This window comes from Crotalus tigris, unplaced genomic scaffold (assembly GCF_016545835.1).
Source record: "Crotalus tigris isolate CLP2741 ecotype Arizona unplaced genomic scaffold, ASM1654583v1 scf7180000024346.1432988, whole genome shotgun sequence".
Lineage (NCBI taxonomy): Eukaryota > Metazoa > Chordata > Lepidosauria > Squamata > Viperidae > Crotalus > Crotalus tigris.
Window position 1 is genome coordinate 42,815 of NW_024100515.1, and position 21,724 is coordinate 64,538.

Below are 21,724 nucleotides of genomic sequence, written 5' to 3' on the forward strand. Positions count from 1 at the left end.
TTTCGGGCAAACGGTAGCTTTTCACCCCGGGAAAAATTTGATTTCTAGAAAATGACAATACCAATTGGATCTATGCATTCATATCTACATTGTATACAATGTCTACATTAATATGGAAGAATAATAAGATTTTAAAGTATGATTTCACTGAAATTTAATATAACAGTAAAACATGCTTCATTAAGTGATGAAGATAAAAGTAAATGTTTTTAAAATTAAATAATTATCTTCAGGAGAACTCTGCATTACTCTGCTCTTTGACAACTGAACCATGTTGCATTTGTATAGAAAAGGAGAGAATAAATCATTCTGTTGTTGGAGCTGTAATGAAAACAATGCTTCATTCCATTGTGGGGGGAGATCTTGACATTGTTACATTGTGAAAACAATTCATTAAATATATTTGATTTTGAGAAAAATGTTAATATTTTTGAATGTCCGTACAGGTATTCTTTATATGGACATCCAGGAATGGGTAGCCTGTTGCTTTCACTGCTCGAAGATAGGAAATGGGGGGGGGAACCCTGCCTAGCAGCAATAAACTAAGGCTAGAAACCCATGGCTTTTTGGTATAGGGAGATCTTTTCAAAACTCTTTTACACAATGATTGAGAAAAGCGATGTGATTTAACTCATTCCTTACCAACATTGTTTGAATATATTTTCATTATCAGTTACTTTCTTAACTATATATACAAATAACATAGACTTAAGTGCAAATTACTTTCCCACAACGTCTTGAGATTTGTAACTATAGGCAAGTAATTATACTCCCAAGAACAAATGAATTGTTTGTATGAAAGAGATGACACATGAAAATCACCATGACAGAAAGCTTATATATAAGATCATTGGATTTGTTGTGTCATATTAAAGAAACAGCCTATTGATTTTAGGATCTCTCGTAACAATTCCCTCTATTCTATCCCTCTCCAAAGTGCTCTTGAAGTGGAACGTGGGGTTGCCATGTTGAAAATACTGACTATCAAATGATTAGAAAGCAGCCAGTCCTTTTTATGGTGTGGAGTTCAGCTTTATGAAAACTCTCAGCTTCACTCAAAGGAATAAGCAGGATCAGCCATCCTATAAACTTCTTCATCAATAAGCTTCTACTCTGCTGAAGGCAAGTTAACCTTTTCAGTCTATCATTTTCTGGCTAGATATCCTACAATGCATCAGCCTGCAGACTGTGAATGCTAATAAGGAAAATTGAGTTACTGAGTTATGACTAGATTTCAGTTAGAGAATCAGTCATTTTGTGTCTAACTACCTGATGGTTTTTAACTAACCATCTGCTGGTTTTACCAAATGGAAGTGAGCTGATGATGATGTTAATAATGGCTTACCTCTTGTCTCAGAAATATCAACATTGACACTAGACCTAATGTATTAGATTTAGATCAGTATTTGAGGCTTACAGTAACAAAGTGAAACCTGTCATACTTTAGCTTACCTAGGGTCCAATATATGTAGCACATAATCCTTTTAATTTAATTTTCTGACCTATCAATTTTTTTGTCATGAAGTTACGGTTATGCTTGAGAAAAACTCATCTTTGCAGGACAAGAGAGCTGTCCTTTTTATTCTGGTTTGAAGAAATGAGTTTACCCTCGAACTTTGAATTTGCTATCAACAAAATGGAAAGATTGATCAATATGATTCCATGTAGGCCAGATTTAATTTGTTGTTTAAAGACTGGGTCTTTTTACATATTAATTGTAGTATTTGTTCTCGACTTATTTTGTTGCTGATGTTTAGACTTTTCCCTCCCTTTTTTGTTTTATATTTAATTGTAGTTTTGAGTTTTGCCTTTTTTATACATTATACTAATGACATTTTTACAAAATAAAAATAAAGATAGTGTGACCAGTTACTGAATCTAAGGGGCTTTCTGAATGTTCAGATTTTCCGACTTACTTCCTTATTAGGTTTTCTGCTTAAGCAGGGGGTAGTTCTAAGGCCTTTTCCAATTCTGTTATTCTTTTATTATCCCACCTGTTGAGGAATCCCTGAAGATCTGCCACCAAACCTTTGAAAGTTATCAGGTTTTCCCTGTTTCAAATATCAAATTATTTCAATATTAACTTGATGCTTGTATTTTAATTTCCTTACTGTGGATAAGAGATACATTTGTTGATGTCAATCTACAATTTTTTAAATCCTGAAATACTTGGATTTAGAGAATAGATGAATTGCTGGGAGCAAATCATTAGGGTAAAGAAAAGGAAGCAGAAAAATGACCATCATTGTATTATTATCTGGTCTTATCTCTAATTTGAAATAATCTTCCTGATTACAAACTATATAAGTTCCTCGCATGAAAGAGAGAAGCTACAAATAAGAATCTTTATTCTTTGTACAAAGGCAACAAAAGCTATCATCTCCTTGTCAGATTCAGGTTTTCTCAAGGCAAATTGTCTTTGCTTTTCAGTTTTAGAGATAAAACCAATATGCTGAAGAGGTGCATGCTGGGTACAGCCATGGGGTCCCTTATGTGGGGCGGAGAGGGAAGCTTCATTCAAGCAAACCGATTCCTGCAGATGAAGATCAAAGCCTTTATTTTTAGAAAACAATGTTAACCTCTGTATTTTTAATTAGCATGCTGTGTGATGGATGTGATTTTTTTTTTGTTGTTATTTAAATTGGGTCATAGCATTTTACTTTCTGCTCTCAGTTTGGGGAGTATTTGTTGTGTCAGTCTGTGGGGCATTAAAAATGTGTGCACATCTTTTAAGCCCAGGACTGAAGTAATAAACTATTACTGACGTTGTCTCATTCCACTCCAGCAGCATCTTTTTCATGAACAGACCAAGCATTCTGTGCTAACATAGAACACTTGGTACTTTTCTTCTGCACTGGTGAAAGTTGCCAAGAAGACTATTACTGGTATGTATGACTATGGAGCTAGGATTGCCTATAACCTTTCTAACAGTGTGAGGATAAGAGAGTGGCTCTACCTGTAGGAATCTGTGGTTTCTATCATGAGCTGCCTGTAGTGCTGCTCAATCCTGTGATTTTTTGCTCCACAGAATTGCTTTTTATTGTTAGAATTATGCTTTAGAAATCACTCTGAAATGTAGATTCCAAGCCATACCTTTCTCAATCCTCTGCATGTAACAGATTTCCAGGAGTGATAGAGACATGTAGGAAGCCACAACATTTTGCAGCTCAGTTGGCCCATAGGGTTAAAAACGTGTGTACTGTTTCAGGATCTATGCTGGGTAGAAAGAGAAAGTATCAGAGACTCTTAGCACATCTGTGCAAGCTCTCCATCTATTACTTCACAAGCAGACCCAGATTCAAAGTATTTATTTTATAGATTGATCTGTTTACGGTTTAGTGCTCCATTTAAGTGAGGATGGCTGAATAACACATAGTCAACAATTAAAAATAGGAAGACTAGCTCCTGTTGCCAATATATTTTCAGCTAGGAAGGAAACACAGGTTTGAACTCATCAGCTGGTTAATGGTCCAGCTGAAGACAAACTGTTCCAGCATCTCTGACCTTGGCTGTAAAAGCCAGTTTCCTGTCACCTCTATTAGAGCATTCTGTATCTTATCTGCCCTCCTGTCCTCTTAGCCTTGAACAAGCTGCATATGCTTCTAACCACTATGAATGAGGGGCTCAGGTTACCATCTGAAGAACCAGGAGCTGATCAAAGCCTTTTGCAAATCAGGACTTTGAGTATTGCCACTCCTCCATCTCTCTATTACTTGATCCAGAGTTTCTAATGTGCAATAATCACAATTTATTTTCTGTAGAACTTTTAGGTTGCAACTTCTATGAACAACAGCTCTCACTATGGGAATAAAAATTTCCTGACAAAAGTTCTGATAATCAGTTTCTCTTTCGACTTTTGTGAGGGGGATGACTGAGTAGTCAACAAAAATATACTGATTAAATATACATTCACTATTTATTCATCATTCACTTGAGTCTGAATGCATTCTCAAAGATCACACAGTAGCTGAGTTCATATGTTAGTCATACATGAATCTGAGCTCCAAACCCCAAATTGCTCCTTTGAACCCACAATATTGCTTTAGCACCCTTATAATATATAAAAAAATAGTATAAAACAATAATACTTTGATCCTAGGAATCATCAAGAAGCACATTATAAAAAGATATGGGACCATGTATTTCCCACCTTTCACTTTGGGTATGATGCTGATGTTCACGAAACTGATGAAGATCAAAATATCTACAGATCTCTTTCTCAGATACAAAAACAAGCAGACTTTACTCTTATTTCATACCAGATTCTCTAAACCCCTAGATGCTGTCTGTCACCCACTACTTGTAAACCACATTTTAACAAAGTACTGGATTACTTCCATTCACTATTTTTTATTCTGTAAGATAACATTAGGAAGCAGGCCTTAAAATTTGTGGAACAATTTAACTAACTTGGCAGCATCATGGAAAGAGATGGGGAAATAGAAGCACTTGTGAAATCTCGAATAGGTAAAGCAACTGCTGTCTTCCAACAAATGCACTCAATATGGACCACGTCCGCTATAAACACAGCAACCAAGATCAAATTATTTAATGCCATTGTCATACCAACTGCCATCTATGCCAGTGATACCTGGAAATTATTCATAAGATCAAAGGCTTCCAACAACATTGTCTCAGAAGGATTCTTCGATTTCATATCGGGACCATGTCACAAACTAGGAAATTCTACAAAGAAGCAATTCCCAAAGACTCTCTGACACAGTGACAGAATGAAGAATGCCCTTTGCTGGACATGTGCTTTGCATGAGTGAACAATGTCCAGCAAAACCTGCAATCAATTGGATATTACCAGATGGTTGGAGAAAAAGAAGAATGTCAAAGAAAACCTGGCGCCAAACATTTCAGGAAGATCTGAAAAACATCAACTTTAATGGAAGGATGCAGAGACTGTAGCTGTGGACCGAAAATTGTGAAGTATGCTTGTAGCCCAATGTGTTTAGCACAGGATGTGATGATGATGATGAAGATTGCCTCCAGGACTCAGGATGGAACTTACATGTATTCTTGGAAATAAAACACCAATAGGATTGGCATCTGACTTTGTAGCAGGCATGTTTTTTTTATTAAATACATACTCAGTAAGGCAAAACAGCCAGGTATAATACCATCTCAAGTATAGTACAGCTGAATATGAGTCAGAAATGTGATTAAGCTGCCAAAAAAGCAAAAGTAAATCTATGAAGCAACAGATTCTATTTATTATAAATAAAGCTTAAACCTGCACTTTTGAGACATCCTATATATAATCCATAGTACCCTGGATTTAAATGCAGAAAGATGACTCACTTATACAGGGACACTCATATGGCACCTACTTGCACATCCACGCTATCTGGGGGGTTTGCATGACCATTTGCTGTGGCTGCTATTCCATCCCAGAAAATAAGCATTTACTTTAGAGACTTGTACCCAGTGCTGTTTGCATCTTTATATACACCAAAGGATCCTTTTGCCTTTGAACCTGAGGCACTGCAGGTAATGGTTTCACTATGTTCTGAGTCGGTCAGAATTCACTGTTAGTATTGTGTCCAATTCTAAGCACCAAATTTTAAGAAAGATTTAGAAAAAGAGAAGGAAATGGTGAGATGGACAATCGGCAACTAGAAACTAGGCCTTCTGTGAGGTAATTTATTTCATTTTGATGACTGACCACTCACAGAAGATTCTGAGCAGCTTATAAGAGTTAAAACCAACAATATGAACAAATACAACTATATTACAAAATAAAAGCCATGCCAATTCACAAAAGACTATTAAGAATCAATAGTGGTCTCACAGAGCATCCTGGTACAGAACCAGGAGAAAAAGTCAGGTCTTCAAGGCTCTCTTGAAGGATGGCTTGGTTGAACTTGTATGGATCTCAGGGGAATGGCAGTGAGAATAGGGATAGAGAAGGCATGGTTCTTTAGGTCCCATAAGAGAACCCTATTTAAGATAGTTCTATGTAAGTATTTTTTTTTATTGCTTTAGAATGCCAAAAAAATGGATTTGTTCCAGGAAGGACAATTCTAGTTAAATGTTAGGAAATACATCCTCACAATAAAAGCAGTCCAACAATGGAATCAATTACCAAGGAAGGAAATGAATTCTTCAATGCATGCAAGCAGAGGCTAGACAACCATGCTAAAGAATACTTTACATTGGGATTAAACTTAGCATAAAGGGGCCCTTCCAACTCTAAGACTCCACATATCTTCTTTACTTGATGAAGCAACAATCTGTCTTGTTAGGAAGAAAAACTGGGCAGCAAAGGCAAGATGAAGCAGAGAGATAAAGCATAAAGCTTCTCCTTCTCAGCCTTTTGCACAACAGGCAGACACTTATAAAGGCCACTATATGCCTACAAGGCAGTTTCCTATAGAATCCATAGAAGAAAACATTAAAAATGGTAGGATATGAGATAGTGTTTTGACTAGGCATTATGCCACAGGGAATCTTGTATTTATGACTTTGAGACATGGACAATTTTAGTGGTCATGTTATGTAAGAGTGGAACTGGATTTCTCATGTTCCATCATTATGAGTGTCTGTAAGGACCTGCCTCAATCAGTTCTCCCAAGAAAGCAAGACTCTTGAAACGGCATCATTTCAAAAGGAACTTTTATTGGGAGGTGTTGACAGCAGGAATAGAAGGCAGGATCTGAGGGTTTCCCGCGCGAATCAAGTAATTAAAAGTGTCCATAGTAACCCCACCTTAACTGTCCATCTGGACGGTTCAAACAGGCCAATCCACAGGTGTGGAAACGCTGTGGGAACAGAGTGATAAGGCGCCGCTTCCAAGGCTGTTAGGTGTCTGAGCCGTTTCTTCCGTGCTCAGATTTAAGGTAGATGGCCAGAGGTACATTCCATTCTTACCCTGTTAGAGACACATCAAAGAAGATAGAGCAAGAGACAGAGCAAAGCAAATACACATCAGCACCTCAAGCTTCTCCGCTTCCCCCCCCCAAGAGAATGGCAGAACCTGAAAAGAATAAGAAATACCATGCACACAGAACATAGGGTTCTGACAGTGTCTTTGCTTTATACATGCAACACAACATATGCAAAGATTTCTTAGTTTCACCTATTAATAGTGAGGCTAGCAATACAACAGCAACATTTCATTATCCTGACTCACTTTTATGTTGGAAAGAATTAAAAAAAGTTTGCTAGTATACTTAGAAACAAATTTTGATTTGTTATCTATGAGGAATTTACATTTAATTTTTCTGATCCAAGTTTCTAATTTCCCCTTCTTTCCCTAGTTCTTTAATACTTGGGTAGAAGGGAGACTATTAATAAAGTAGAAAATTTTCAGTGACTCAAAAAACAGTCATCAAACATATCCTTCTCATCAGTTATTCCTTATCCACACACTGATTTATGAACAAAAGAAAAACAATCTAACCAGGATGTTACACATTAATTGCTTTTTTATTGTTTCAGTTCAGACATATTTAAAATACACAGTAATTTTCATCTTGCAAGTGGACAGTTTAGGAATATGATGACAGTGTCCTTTTTATTGTTCCTTATTCTCATGTTTTGGATTTTTTAATGCAGTAATGCACTGAGACAGAAGATATTTAATCATAGTGGAACTTTGCTAAACTTTCTTTTATGTGTTCTAGATCCATACAGATATATGTGTTCTAGGATCCATACAGATAGCTACATCTGGAACAACAATTATTTACAAAAGTCTGGCACTACTTTTTAATGGCTCTGATTTCTATTGCCAATTCAATGGAAATTTCATAGTGCAGAGAGATACTAACTGATAAACTATATTTTTACTCTGCAGATTCTACTTCAGAAGAAAATAAACCTGATCAAAGGCTATTCTTCTATAATTTATTTACTGAATTTACATTCCACTTTGCCACCAAAGCATGGCCTCAAAATGACTGGTAATCATTTACAGAAATATATGCCTTATTGTCTGCTCACATTTTGATTCTTTCTCATTTGCAGATATTGTTCTGAATACCAATAATTAGTAACTCTACATTGGCCAATATTTTTTACAGCTCTTCTCTTTGGTTGGCAGTGATATGGCGTTACTTTCTTATCCGAATAACTATATTCGTCTCCAGCACTCTGTGCAAGTTAGCACTATTTTAGGTAGTCCAAAGGCTTTTTTTGTGACTAGATTTTGGCTCAGTTATTATTACACTGATAGTAAGTTGTTATGGAATAGTAAGTTACTATAGAATACCAAGACTGTGGGTGCAATTGGGACAACAGAACATTTGGGAAAGAAGGAAAGGAAGGACAAACCACTTTTGTACTGCTGCTAACAAAATGCACACGGGGTAATTAGAAAGGATGCTCAACTTGAGGGAAAGTCTATTTCTAAAATAAGCAAAAATGTACCCCAAGAATCTCTTTATCTGTAGCAAGTGTGATGAATTCAGCTGGAGAGGCACTGAATACAGAGTTCTGACTTGTAAATGGTATGTGGGAATGATCTTGGGAGACTGGGTCAGAGTTATTGTCTAGGCAACAGCCAAATAAAAGGCAACTTTGTCTGCAGCTGGATAGTGGGCAGGACAAGAGACTCAGAAGAGACCCTCCTTAATTTCTAGGGGTAAAGGAAGTGGGAGGAGACTTGTACTTTCAGATTTGCAAGATTCTGCTAATGTAACCTTGTAAATAAAGTAGAATTAGCTGATCTGGTTTCCGGTTTCCAGTCCTGCCTACTTAATGAGGCTGATATGACTAGCAGCTTTCTAAGGAGTGTTTGGGCAGCATCCAGAGGAACTCTAAGCACAGTAAATCAAATAAAAACTAATGCAGTTGCCACCCAGAGTCACTGGTTTGAGACGGGCAATCATACAAATTTAATTATTTTTAAGTAAATAAATAGATTTGCTTGCACTTAACTTCTGCCACAGTTTCAAACAAGCCCAGATAGGAATGATCCTCAAATTTTATTTAGGAAACTCAAGACCTGTCTGAAATGAAACACAGTGTAGTCTGTTACTTCTCTTTCTTTGCTCTGACTGTCCTTTCCCTGACATTTTCTCTGATTGCTACTTTCTCTGTTCAGTGAATGTTCATTTGCCTTCTTTCTCTATATGGGCCTTGGCTTGTTATTGTGGGATTACTAATGAGTGCATATATGTGCTTGCTACCCTCAAAGGACAGCACTATGATTGATGGCTTGGTTATTCTAGTTTGTTTGATAAAGGAAGGTATCAGCTTCCTCCCAGCAAAGAGGTAGTTATTTTAGGATGACAAACATAAGAAATTATACAAATACCCAGTTTTGTGTGGGTGTGTATGTGTGTGTGCATGCACATGTGCTTTTTTTCTTTTTTTGCTTTAATAAAGGAAAATTATTAGTAGTTTGAAAGGCAGGTCAATGCACCACTCACCTGTGCTAAAATGTATTTCACATGCTTTCCATTTTATGCAGGGTTAATGAAGAACAAAGGCTACAATGCTACCAAAGTTGTGAGCCTGTTTGCTTTGTTTGGCATGAGTAACCTGGATGCAACAAGCTGATTTGGGAAACTGTAAACAGGGAAAACCACTGGCCTCGATAGACATTGGCAGTTAGTGTAACAAGCCAAAGTTGGCTCCTTTCAGTATTGAACATAAGTAGAGATATCCCCCTCCCTCCCCTATAAAATTCTCAAAATAGCTTTGCTGCATTTACAAATATCACATCCCCAAACTTCAAATCTGTATAGGATACTTTCCAAAAAGAAAATGATTTCAAAAGCAAACCCAAACTGAAACTTCCAGGCAGACTGTATTTCTGGTCTGTTTTGCATAACATCCTAATCTCAACCCTCCCCACTAAAGGAAAATAAAAGTGAAATACAAGTTTTTGGCCAGTTTTTAAAAACCACAAGTCTTCCTCTGTATTTGTGTTCCCTAGCTGTATGGCAGAAATTTGGAGATACTTGAAACTCCATGTTTGGTGATTCCAGCAGCCAAAGGAAGAACATAAAACATGGAGTGAAAGAGGATAAGTATGAATCCATCTATATTTTCTCCAAAAATCTTGCTATATGAGGGAAATCTTTTTTTTTTTTGAGATATAAAAAATGTTGAAGCTGAGATGGAAAAACACAGCTTACTGAACATTCTGCAACACTCAAGAGTGGATTGCAAGTGATAACTTAAGTATTTGATCAATTTAATCTGTTTGAATAAGGATACCTCTTTTTCCAGAGCTATTTCTATTCATTCCAGTTGGGCATTTGTGCATTTTAGAAAGTCTTTTAGAATGTTCAGTTAAATTATATTTATAAGAATATCAATTAGTATTTGATTTTTTTTCCCTCCAGGATCAGGCACTCAACAGCATTTTTTTTTCTTTTGGTGAGAAAGATCAGAGAGGATTGTCAGGTAACTATAGTTTTTTATGAAAGAAAGCCTACAGCAGGGGTGTCAAACTCAATTTCATTGAGCGCCGCATCAGCATTATGGTTGCTCTCAAAGGGCCAGCAGGCGAGTCATGTGAAGGGGTGGTGGTCAGTCTTTTCCCAGCAGGCAGGTCACGTGATGGGATGGTATTCAGGTGGCTGGTTGGCCCTTCTTCTTCTCTCTTTGTCTCCTTGCTCTCACTTGCACTGCCTGCTGGGCTCTTCTTCCACAGTCTCTGCTCCTTCATTGATTCCTCTGCTTGCCTCTCTTTCACTCAAACTCTCCCTCAGGCTTGCTCCACAGAAGCCTCTCGTCCCTATCGCCTTCTCTCTCCCCTCACTCGTCCTCCTTCCTGCCAAAACCCCTCCTTTTACATCCTCTCCTCCCCTCCCCTATGCATTCACTCACTGCTGAGCTGGACTTTTCATGCAGTGCTCATCAGATGAGGTCCTTGATAAGCCCCAGCAGCTCCGCAGCTCCAGCTGACTCTTCCCCTAAAGATTGTGTGCGGCTGTTGGTCATCCCCAAGGCTGCTGGAAGCCCTGATCAGCTGGAGCCGCATGTGCCAATCCCAGGGCCTCAGCAGAGCCCCAGCAATACTCTCCACCAGGCCTCTCTGGAGCTGCCATTGCTTCAGCTCAACACCTCCCCCACTACATACTCGGTCACCTCCTCCTACTATTTCGCTTGCGGGCCAGATCTAAACACATCACGGGCCTTGAGTTTGACCTGTTTGGCCTACAGTATAAGCCATAGGTTTATTTGCCTCAAATCTCAAGAAATGCAATCATAGAAGAACCAAGCCTTGAGTTTTCCCCTTCTTTTATTTGTTATTATTTGTTAAATTTATTTGCCACCCATCTCACCGTGGGGCTACTCTGGGCATCTTACAATAAAACAAACCTGGCCTGTTCCTTGCAGCCAGGGAGCCGAGCAAATTCCTTTCTCCTGCTTTTGAGAGACCTCATGACCCACCCTCATACCACTCTCAGACCTACAGCTAGTCCCTTCAACCACTCATTTAACTAGGTTATGGCAGCTTACGAAAAGTGAATTATGATCTGTCTTTGAAGTTGCAAGTATTGTACCACTCCCACAGTCACATAACTGCATGTCGGGGGTGCTTGAGAACCGGTTTGCATTGACAACAGTTGCAGCATCTTTGTTGCAGCAACAAAGCTGATTAGGGGACTGGAGACTAAAATATATAAAGAATGGTTGCTGGAATTGGGTATGTATAGTTTACTGAAAAGAAGGACTAGGGGTGACATGATAGCATCTTCCAATATTTGAGGGGCTGTCACAGAGAGGTCAACCCAGTGGTGGGATTCAGCCAGTTTGCACCACTTTGACAGAACCAGCTAATTTTTTGTTGTCCAGGCCCAAAATGGACTTTCGGAAGTGGCATCCACACAGAGAACCAGTTGTTCACATATTTGAATCCCACCACTGGGTCAACCTATTCTCCAAAGGCAGAACAAGAAGCAACGGATGGAAACTTATCAAGGAGAGAAGCAACCTAGAACTCAGGAGAAACTTCCTGACAGTGAGAACAATTAATCAGTGGAACAACCTGCCTCCAGAAGTGGTGAATGCTCCAACACTGGAAGTTTTTAAGAAGAGACTGGACAGCCATTTGTCTGAAATGGTATAGGGTATCCTGCCTGAGCAGGAGGTTGGACTAGATGACCTCCAAGGTCCCTTCCAACTCTGTGATTCTGCTATTCAAAACAGAAAAAAATGATAAAAAATGTAAACATAAAAATAGCAAAGGAATAAAAAAACCTGATGGAAGTACAATAATATGGGGATGGATATGTGGCAGATATGTGGAGATGTGGGGCTCCCATATTTTTCACTTCTAGTGGGCACTTAAAACAAAACAAAAACTTCAGGAGAATTGAAGGGAGAAAGTTGCAGATGTAAGTCTAAGATTCTGTTTTTCTTTCTAAAGTGCTGCTATGTCCCTGTAAGCTTGTGGCTTCCTGCATCCTGCTACAGTATTTAAAAAGATCTTTTCTATGATATCTTGAGGCAAATATCCAGTATTAACAGGAGGTCTTTTGTTCTCTTCATTTTTTAAGTGGACTTTAACCCAGTTACTACAGAGTGAGTCACTGTATAAACAACTAAAACAAAAACTCTCCTGTTTGGTCCTCTCTCTGCTCCCACTGACAGGTCAGAGACATGTTAGGCAGTGGTCAGCCCTGACCCTCTTTGTCCCTTGGGAATATTAACTAGGGATAGCATAGCATCGCTGCCACAAGAAACACACTTAAAGTGGCCCTTTGATAGAAATGAAACAAACATGCAGACAAATTGTTCTTTTGAACTTTTTAAAACTCACTGCTAATATTCCTAACTAGGTTATATTACATGAAGAGGGGTGAAATTAATCAAAGAAAATGCACAGTATTAGGAAACTGTGTGTGGGGGGGAAGATCCATATTGACCATGAGTACGGAAAAAACTTGCCTAGCAGATGTGGCAATAGCTCTGTTGCAGAAAAGTCAGCTAAAATTAAATCCAGCATTAGAAAACTGAGCTCTATTGCTAAAGGAAAAGTGCTAGTTTAGACTGGATATTGGTTGAAAAAATTAGAAATGGAAGAGAACTGTTCTAGCTCTGCACATAATACAAATAAGACAATTAGGATAAGACGACTCTGCAGGAGCCATTTCTGTAGTCAATTTGATTTTTAAAAAAGCAGCAATCTTTATGTACATCATACATACCCAGCAAGCAATGTTATGTGAAGTGCAGGAGTACAAAATAGTAAACTAAATAAGTTACAGTCAAAATTAAGAAAAAAGAAAAGAAAATCTTGTGACATCTAATTTACTGCAGCCCTGTTTACACTTTTCGCTACCTTTCTTTCCTTGCTTCTAGCACATCTTCATACAGTGTGTATTTTGTTCTTTATACTTCTCAGTTCTCTCATTTGGAGGATCTCATCAACTCCATCTAGAACTTTCTCAGTCTTCCAAAACCTCTTATCCCACTCACTCTTCCTCTATATATTTGCTCTGCAATCTGGTCTTCATTCATTCTCTCTAAATGACCAAACCACCACAATGAATCTGCATTGGTCATTCATATTTGTTTTTAATCCATACAGATTCAATATCCATTTATGTTTACCCTGTCTCTTCTTGTTTTAACATATATGTGTGCATAAACACACACACACAATATTCTTTCCCATTATATTTCCACTGCTTTCAACTGATATTTTTATTTTTCCTCAACTCTCATTTCCACATAAGTAAATTGACAGAAGCTAATTCTCATATACCATTTTTGTATCTTTCAGCAACCATTCTTCACAATAGACAACATATATCCATTACCATTCTACCTGTATTTTACATGTTTTATTTTTTTCCCCATTTCCTCCAACATTTATAAATTTTAAGATACACAAACCATCTCTCTGCTATAGGTTTTTTTTCAATTTATGCAGACCTTGGAGCTATTCATTTTCCCTGTCAAGCATAATTACGTTGGTTTTGATACATAAATTTTCAGTTCCACATTCCTCACTGTATCAAGAAATTTATTATTCACTGTAAATCATTTGGGTCCTCAACCAATAAATTGGTATCAACTACATACAAAAGTGCATGCATACTCTTTTTGCCAACCATTTTCTTTAACATTGCCATAAGCAATCCACAGAGATTTATCCATAATAGATTAAACAACCTAGAGGATATGACACATGCATATCTTACTCCTGGCTCAGTGTTGAAGTATTTCTTAGTTTTTCATTCATTTTCATGCTGGTTTATTTCCACTACATATTGCTGTTAGCACATTCAGCAACCACTCTTCAACTATTCACACAAAATGTTCTGTATACAAAGCTTTATTAGCTTTATTAACTTTTTTCTAATTTAATAAATATACAATAGAAATTATTTCTTCCATTCATACATTTCTCAGAGACCTGCTGAAAAGCAAAATATTTATTCAGTGTGTTCTTTCATGCTCATTTAAACAAAATGCTGCCAAATAACTTCCCAGGCACACTTAATAGACAAACCACACGGCAGTTGAAGGAGAAAAATGGTGTTGGTTAGGGCAACTAAAGGAAAGCCAAACCATTCCTCTCCGTAATCATCTTCTGAGGGATTTAAGAAACAATAAAACCCTGCTAGCTTAGCTATAAAACAATTAGAAGGCCAAGGGATACTGATAAAGCTGAAAAAAGAAACTAGGAAGAGAGCACAGGCCCTGGAAACTAAGACCAGGAAAGATAAATCCTGTAATAATAAAAATTTAGGAAGCAACTATGTTCAGAAAATAAATGAATATATACTGTGTATGTGTGTCTTCCATTCAATCATATCTGATTCTTGAGGACTGCCTGGATAAGTCCCTGCAGTTTTCTTGGCAAGGTTTTTTTGTTCGGAAGTCGCCTGCAATTTTCTTCCTATGGCTGAAAAAAAGTGACTGGCCCAAAGTCATTCAATTACTTTGTGCTAAGGCAGGACTAGAAGTCATGGTGTCTATTTAGAAAGTAGATATTCTCTCTCTCTCTTTCCCTCCCTCTCCCTCCCTCTCCCTCTCTCTTACTCTCTCATTGTGTTTTTCTCTCTGTTTGTATTCTCAAGTTATACCAAATGGTGCATGAAATCTGGGATCCATTACAACTATAGAATTGAAATTTCCATTGATGTTCAAACCAGCTTTATTTGCAAAGTTGTGGCCATTTTGCAAAGCTGGGGCCATCTAAAATACTCCTCCCAACTGAGATGACAGGAGGAGTATTTTAGAGACACAAAATATAGATTATGACTTTTGAAGTTGTAAATTCCCTAAATATTCATGAACCAAATGGATAAATTGTTTTATAGCTAAGCTAGCAGGGTTTTATTGTTTCTTAAATTCCTCAGAAGATGATTACGGAGAGGAATGGTTTGGCTTTCCTTTAGTTGCCCTAACCAACACCATTTTTCCCCTTCAACTGCAGTGTGGTTAGTCTATTAAGTGTGCCTGGGAAGTTATTTGGCAGCATTTTGTTTAAATGAGCATGAAAGATGGTTAAAATGTTGGTTAAAATGTTGGACTTGAGTGGGGAGACCCACGTTTTAATCTACTCTTAGCCACAGAAACATACTGGGTAACTTTGGGCCAATCATTCTCTCTTAGGCCAAGCTACTTTACAGAATGCTGATAGGAAGGAAGGAAGGAAGGAAGGAAGGAAGGAAGGAAGGAAGGAAGGAAGGAAGGAAGGAAGGAAGGAAGGAAGGAAGGAATTTGTTCCTGATATAAGTAGTGAAACATTGATTATTGTTGACTTGATCATCTGTCAGTTCTTCAAGGTAGACCAGGTCAGGAAACAGATACTCAAAGGACTACAGGAGCTCTATTGTTGTAGGGTATAATCCCAGAATCTTGAAAGTCTGCCAGAATTTTCCTTTCCCTCCTCTTTTACCATACCAAATCAAGGCACACTTATTTTGACTCTTGTTTCTCACACTCTCTCCTTTTCCAGGTCTGGGATGTTGTTTACTGTCTCTTTTATCAGCTATGGTTCTTGCTTACCTTTGTCAACTTTGAGAGATGGCTAAGTATTATTATGTTTCACTTAAATCTGAACAACTCAATCCTTCAGGTCCTCTTTAAAAAAAGATCTCAAGTAAAACCAGTGGAAAATTTCTTTCTTGCCAAACAAATAATATGCTAAACACAGTGCTATAGAATACACGGTCTCTACATTACACCTGTAAACCTTCAAGTAAGAAGCTTAGTTATTGAAAAGTTTGCCTTCCCATCCTCATTGGTAATACCATTTTTTAACTTTTTAGATGCAAGTAACATGCTAAAGACTCTCTCTTGAAGAAGAAAAACTGCTGTCTTTTTAGCTCCAAGAGGATGCATTAAGATTTCTTTGTGAAATCTTCATGGACTCATATATCACAGAAAGCCAGAGAGAAATAATGAAACAAAGGCTATTCCTTTCAAGTCCTGTTTAGAAGCTTTAAATTATCAACTGTGGTAATTAAGATACTAATCTAAGTGGACTTTAGATATGACCCAGCAGGAGTCTTCTCATGCTCTAATACTCTATTAATTTCAGTATAACTCCATTTATGATAGCATGTACTACTTTATTTCCTTCATATTTACAGGACTGCATCATGCTATCACAACAAGATTTTATCAATAGGCCATTGGTTATTCTTTATTCATAAATGAATCTTTGTTGAGCTTTGCATTTTAAGAAGAAGACACTAGTTCAGCTGTTGTTCACATGGCAAGATACTTGCTCAGTCCTATTCATTTTAGAAACTGACTGAATTATCAGTTCCACTCCAATGCATGTAAGTTGAATGCTTTAGATTCATTACATACTCTGATGTGGTTTCTTTTCTGTTAATAAATATATCAGAAAGCATCTTTGAAACCTTTTGGAAATGGGTGTGGAAAAGCTTAGCAGTAAATTCTACTGACTTGGAACTGAAGCTTAAAAGACAGCCTTATAGCTCTGTTTAAAGCTATATTTTATTTTTGTCAGAGGTCTGGCCAACACTGGGTAGCAGCACTTACAGAAATGGATTATTATTTTCTCTGGGTGAGCACCCACGGCTAGAGAAAAGGAGAACCTCTTTTACAACTATTAATTGGACAATGAATGGTGGTGTAACTGTAAAGCCCCATAAAAAGAATAATAGTATTGTATCTCTGGCTTGTTTCCCACATTTCAAAGGCTACTAAGCAGCAGCATCTTTGCCCTTAGGTTACTGAGAAGGCAGAGTCTTGTGCTTATTATGATGGCTTTCCCTAATGATCTGAAACAAAAAATGCACACAGCGATGTGCGTGTTTAGAGCTTCTGCGGCCACAAGGTCAAACACATTAAAAAAACAACTGAAAGTTTGGCTCTACAGTATTAAAAGAAAACCATTTGTCCCGCCCCCTACCCTGTTTTTTTCTGTGGGCTGAGGCCCTGCTTTCCACTACAATTAACCGGAGGGCCAATAGGATTTGTGCCACCCCTTCTTCCACTTGGCTTCACTGCTGAGAAACAGTCTTGGTTGGCAGGGAGGTGGGGGAGAGCTTGACTGAATAGCCTTTAAGCATTCATTATCTGGCTCCTAATTATACGGCCGACATAGTGTTGTCTCTGCCTACGTGGGAACACTGCATCCCATTAATCAGCAGGGGGATATGCTGAGATGAAAGGACCTCCTTGTATAGGTCCTTTGCTGTGGGAGAGAGGGACGAGGGTTGGATAAAAAGGAGATTTATCAAGTCCCAGAGGGGGAAAAAAACACAGCAGGTGAATTGCAACTCCATCCCTAAACCAATTCAACACCTCAGCTTGACTTTACTGTGTTCCCATGCAGGCCTGCAAAAATAATTCACAACCCTAGTCTTAGGGAATTTGTCCTGCCAAGGTTATGAGGCCAATGGCCAAGTGGCTTCCATGCAGAAGGGCAGGCAGATATACACCAAACTCCAAACTGTATGCCTCTAAGTCAGCAGAAAAGGAAATCCTCACTCTTTATGTGCAAATACTGTGAGAACAGCACAGTTGGTATTCTCTGGGAATGCACCTGTGCTGCTCGTTCCTAAGTGTACATAAATTTGCAGTCTTGCACCTGAGAAATTTGATTATTAGATTACACTTTGGTCACATGGTGTCCAAATGATGTTTGTTTTAAACGCTTAAGACTGCAGTTTTAAAAATGGACAATAGAGATGCAAAAGCAGTGATGGAAATTAACAGTTACTCTTTTTCCTATCACCCATAGCTCTTCCAGGGTTTCAACCTATGATGCAGAGAAGTATGTTCAGAAGTGAAAGAGTAAAAGTACAACAGAAAAAAAATCACATGGAGGAAGAGATTGGGTGCATTATTTCTACCACTTCTTTTACTCTTGACAGCCTCTTTCTTGAAGACGTTTTTCTGAATACAAGGATGCATATATTTATTTATTTGCTTGCTTGCTTGCTTGTTTTTCATATTTCTTAACTGCCTATCTCCCTTGGATGATACAATACATTTAATGATTAGGAACCTACTAATAAATTCACTTGGACACATGGACGACTTTTGTTTTTATCATGTTTAGATAAACAAAACCTTGTTGGTGATATATAACTGCTCTAATACTAATCTGAAAAACCAAGTCCGATGTTTTAAAAAGAAACATTTAAATGTTATCATCTATGTACACATTGTCACTTGGCTGTCTGTCAGTGGATGCACAAAGAATTTGATGGAAAGTCTTGTGATTGCAGTGGCTCAATTGCGAAGGCCCTTTTTCAAGATGCTCTACTTCATCTGCGACAGTTGCTGCAATTTTGACAATCCTATGACTCCCTGTTTACAAATTAACTAAATCCAGGATGCATCTGAACCAGGCCAAGTTAACCAATTCACTTTTACTCAGGTGCCTCTGTCAGATTTATAAAGGTAGTTCTCAAATTATGACCATAATTGGGTCTAGAATTTCTGTTGCTAAGCAAGGCAGTTGTTAAGAGAGTCATATCCAATTTTAAGAACGATTTGCCATTGTTGTCAAATGAATCACTGCAATTGTTATGTGAATACATGTAGTCATTAAGCAAATCCAGCTTCCCTCATTAACTTTGCTTGTCAGAAGCCACCTGGGAAGGTCACAAAGGCAGTCATATGACCCCAGGATGCTGCAACCGCCATAAATACATGTCAGTTGCCAAGTGCCCGAATTCTGATCACATGACCATGGGGATGCTGTAGCGGTCATTAAGTATGAGGATATAGCAGTTCTGTTGCTGTTACTTCAAATGGTTGTAAGTCCGAGAGCTATTTGTATTCTGGTTAAAAACAAATTATAAATATAATTCTATAAGGTTGACAAAAACATTTACCATCACTAATGCTGATAGGCAACAACAATGGAGAAAGGATCTCACAATCCTGTGGCCTTTGTCCTTTGTAACAGCTAAAGGAGTGGAAGCATTACATCTGTAGGAACCCAACAGCTACACTAATGCTAGCCAGGAATAAGATTTTTCATGCTTGCTTTAAGAAAAAAACAGAGCAGTTTAAAGGTAGACTATCTGTGAGAAAATATTCTGAGTGTAATTTTATTAACATAAATATGTTAAGGGGATATTTCTGATTTCTTCATGTCCAAGAGGAGATGTGGATGCATTTCATAGTAATATGTCTGCCAGAATATTAATAAGAAAAGGGCAGGAATGTAATCTTACATAATTCATTGCTGCTGAGAAAGGAGAGAGATTGAATGGAAAAACAGTTCATAAAGATGCCAGCAGTCTCTAAGCAGAAACAGCTGTTGAAGTCATAAAAAAGAGGTCAAGTCTTCAACAAACCAAACAACAGGAAAGTCTGCAATAAATCATTTATACCTTCATCTCTCCTCTGGGCTGTAACTCCCCTGGGATCGATAGAGATGCTTATGCAATAATTTACAAGATGCCCTGAACTTTTTTGGGGATGAGGGTGGGGATTGAAGGAACAAAATCCAGGGCCTCCTGATTAGGAAAGAATACTGGTCTGCTCAAAGGGAGCTGAAAGCTGATCTGAAAGCAGAGACCATACAGGAAAACAAAACAACAAATAAATCAGACTACTCAGTCCACCCTAGATGTGCTTTTAGATGAATGACAGGGCTTTCTCTACTTTCCCTAAGAGCCTGCACTCTCTCAAGGGTTTCCATTTGCTTTCTCTATAATGGGTCCTCCTTTTATGTTTATTCATCTTACACAGCACTCATTGCTACCTCTACACAGCCTCCATTTTCTTCTAGAATATCTTCTTCCAGAAAGGAATTATACTTCAAGCACATGTTCCTTTTTTAAAAACTCTTTTTTATGAAACCATTTCATAAACAGCTTTATCCCACCTTTTTTCCATGCATTCAGAGTATTATTTTAGTGTTACACTAATCACACAAATTGGTTTAGTTTTTAAACATTTTCCTAATTTTTTCTTCTCTTAATGTCTAAAGTGATCATTATCAAATTTACATTCAATAAATCTAATTGACCTTTTTGTTCTACTACCATGTCCAATATCCCCATATATTATACTGTTTGATTCAAACCTTAGATAGAAATAATCCAGTTCTTCTTTCTCCAATTTGTTTCAAAAGAAACAAACAGGAGGAGCTGATTAAGATAGCATGATCAAACCATAATCAGAAGTACCTATGAGAGTAAATGGCAAGAGCAGTCTGAGCAACATACCACTTGTTTGTTCTTAAACCAAATTATTTAAACTTGGCACAATCTTTTTGAAAGTAGTTGGTAAGCCTTGCTTCAGACTAAGTGATACTCTAGAAATACGTCTCAGTTTAATAAATGTAGTTCCAGTGACCAAAATATTTCACTGTATCAACTCCTTAGAGCAAATTTACATGGTGAACATCTAAATTTGGTTCCAAGGCCACAACAGAAAAGACTGAGGCCTTTCATAGAAAAAAGAGAGGAACATGCGTTACTATCAACAGTTTACAGTTCCTTGATGACATTTCACTTCCTTCATGGCCACACAATTTGGCTTTTAAGTATATCATAACTTCAAAGCACAAGAACAAACAAACGCTACATGCATCATGTCATTCCCAACAAATAGGCTATGAGTTTTAATCAATTTGGAATACTAAAGCTTTGGTTTCTACAATTGGTCTTTTTTTTAACACAAGAAGTCTAATCTCTGAAATTAAGGTTTAAGAGATGTTTTAAACATTTAGCTAGAGCTTCTGGAAAATAAATGGAGGGGCATCTCTGATATTTTATCTCTCAGCTGACAGATTAAAAATAGTCCCTTTAGATCAAAGGCACAATACATTCTTTCTTAATTCTTGTCAAACTTTGCATTTGGCCTAGTCTCCAAAGGAAGGAAGGTTGAAATGTCTTGTTAGGTCAGTCATTAAATGTAAGGAGCCCAGAAGTCACCAGGGACCATAAACCAGAAAAAGATTCTGCCATCCATCAAACAGCATGACCTCTGACCCCTTTAATTCCCTCTCCCTTTCCTCCTCCCTCCTATTACTATAAAAGGAGAGCCACTCTGGTTTATGTATAAGATCCTGCCATAACAACTAGCAAAAAGGACAGCCTTGTGTTGGCACTGATCCTGTCTTTGTCTCACTGCATTCATTGTCCGTGGGAAAATAAGGCAGATTAAAGGGTTTTATTATTTTTTTGGGAGTGCAGCAAAGCTGAAAGATTAATAACTGCTCTGATTCATGATCAATGGACTATACACATGAGGGATGAATCTTTGTACATAATCTGCAATGGGAAGGGTGAGGATGCTTAAAAAATAAAACAGATTAAAATTTAGTTGCTCTGATTTTCAATTACTCCAATTTATCAAT

At 37.7% G+C, this 21,724-nt stretch overlaps 1 protein-coding gene across 7 annotated transcripts in view; it reads right to left on the bottom strand.

Moving 5' to 3' along the window:
* Nucleotides 1–21,724, bottom strand: part of RAD51B (RAD51 paralog B) — a 289,276-nt gene that overhangs the window by 33,894 nt on the left and 233,658 nt on the right. Inside the window, exon 11 of one of the 7 annotated variants that reach the window (XM_039326854.1) lies at nt 6,608–6,877. The exons of the other annotated variants lie outside the window; for them this stretch is intronic. Within the exon in view, the coding sequence (XP_039182788.1) occupies nt 6,873–6,877 (5 nt within the window). The 3' untranslated portion in view covers nt 6,608–6,872. Of the gene's footprint in view, nt 1–6,607; nt 6,878–21,724 lie in introns of those variants that run through there. 7 annotated transcript variants of the gene reach the window in all.